The following is a 917-nucleotide window of genomic DNA, read 5'->3' as shown; positions in this document are numbered from 1 at the left end:
CCACTGGGGTAAGATGGGACCAGGCTGGGGTAAGACAGGACCAACTGCTAATTCTTATGTTAAAAGGTTTTTAATAAAAGTACAAATCTGATATTCAATATTATATATCTAGAAACATATTATTTGATTAAACAACCACTTGTTACTATTTTGTGTTGTGGGAAGTCAACTCTAATATCTGTCACATTGGAGTTTTTGTCATGAGAAAACTTTAACACTTTAACCGCCAGCATGCAATATTGGAACTTCCCCCTAGCGCCATGACTTCTAGGTGCCAAAATGTTTCAGTTGGTCAGGAACAGCTGCAAGGGAAGGTGTGTATGTGTTATATTCTCTGTCTAGTTTCTTCTAGAACAGAGTACCGTAAAATGGGGTAACTTTGACCACTTTCATATTTCATAATGATGCCGTTATTTTACTAGATAAGTTAAACTTAAATTGAAACATACAAAATACAGGTCTATACTCTAGCTTTACTCACCATATATTGCTGGCTCCTGCCTCTCATAGTTTTGATGTATTTTCAAAAAAAGTGATGGTCTTTGTTACCCCAGCTCTTGGGGTTTCTTTGACCGGGTGGTAAAATCAATTTTATTTTTTGGTAAAATAACTCCAAATAACTCCAGGTTGTGGTGCATTATAGTAGAACTCTTCTAGTTCCAAATGCATAAGACAAATTTTAGGAAAGTGTCATAGTTTGCAAATGGGGGGCAATGGGCAAAATGTGACCACCTAATGGCAGCTGTGACGGGGTAACATTGACCGGTTTGGAAATTAAGTTAAAATTACCATATATAAGACTCTATAGAGTCTGAAACATAAAGAAAAAAACATTAATAGGTGTATCAAACATAAAATATGTTATATAGGTACCTATGGTAATTTTAACTTAATTTCCAAGCCGGTCAATGTTACCC

At 35.6% G+C, this 917-nt stretch overlaps 1 protein-coding gene across 1 annotated transcript in view; it reads left to right on the top strand.

The window, feature by feature from the left end:
• Window positions 1-260: 260 nt before the first annotated feature.
• Window positions 261-917, top strand: part of LOC108665980 (FAS-associated factor 1-like) — a 19,587-nt gene continuing 18,930 nt past the window's right edge. The window contains exon 1 of the mRNA XM_018152791.2: window positions 261-314. Coding sequence (XP_018008280.2) covers window positions 261-314 — 54 coding nt within the window. The remainder of the gene's footprint in view (window positions 315-917) is intronic.

This window comes from Hyalella azteca, unplaced genomic scaffold (assembly GCF_000764305.2).
Source record: "Hyalella azteca isolate HAZT.00-mixed unplaced genomic scaffold, Hazt_2.0.2 contig17616, whole genome shotgun sequence".
Lineage (NCBI taxonomy): Eukaryota > Metazoa > Arthropoda > Malacostraca > Amphipoda > Hyalellidae > Hyalella > Hyalella azteca.
Note: the sequence above shows the minus strand (reverse complement) of the source record. Positions and strands in the feature narration are given on the sequence as shown.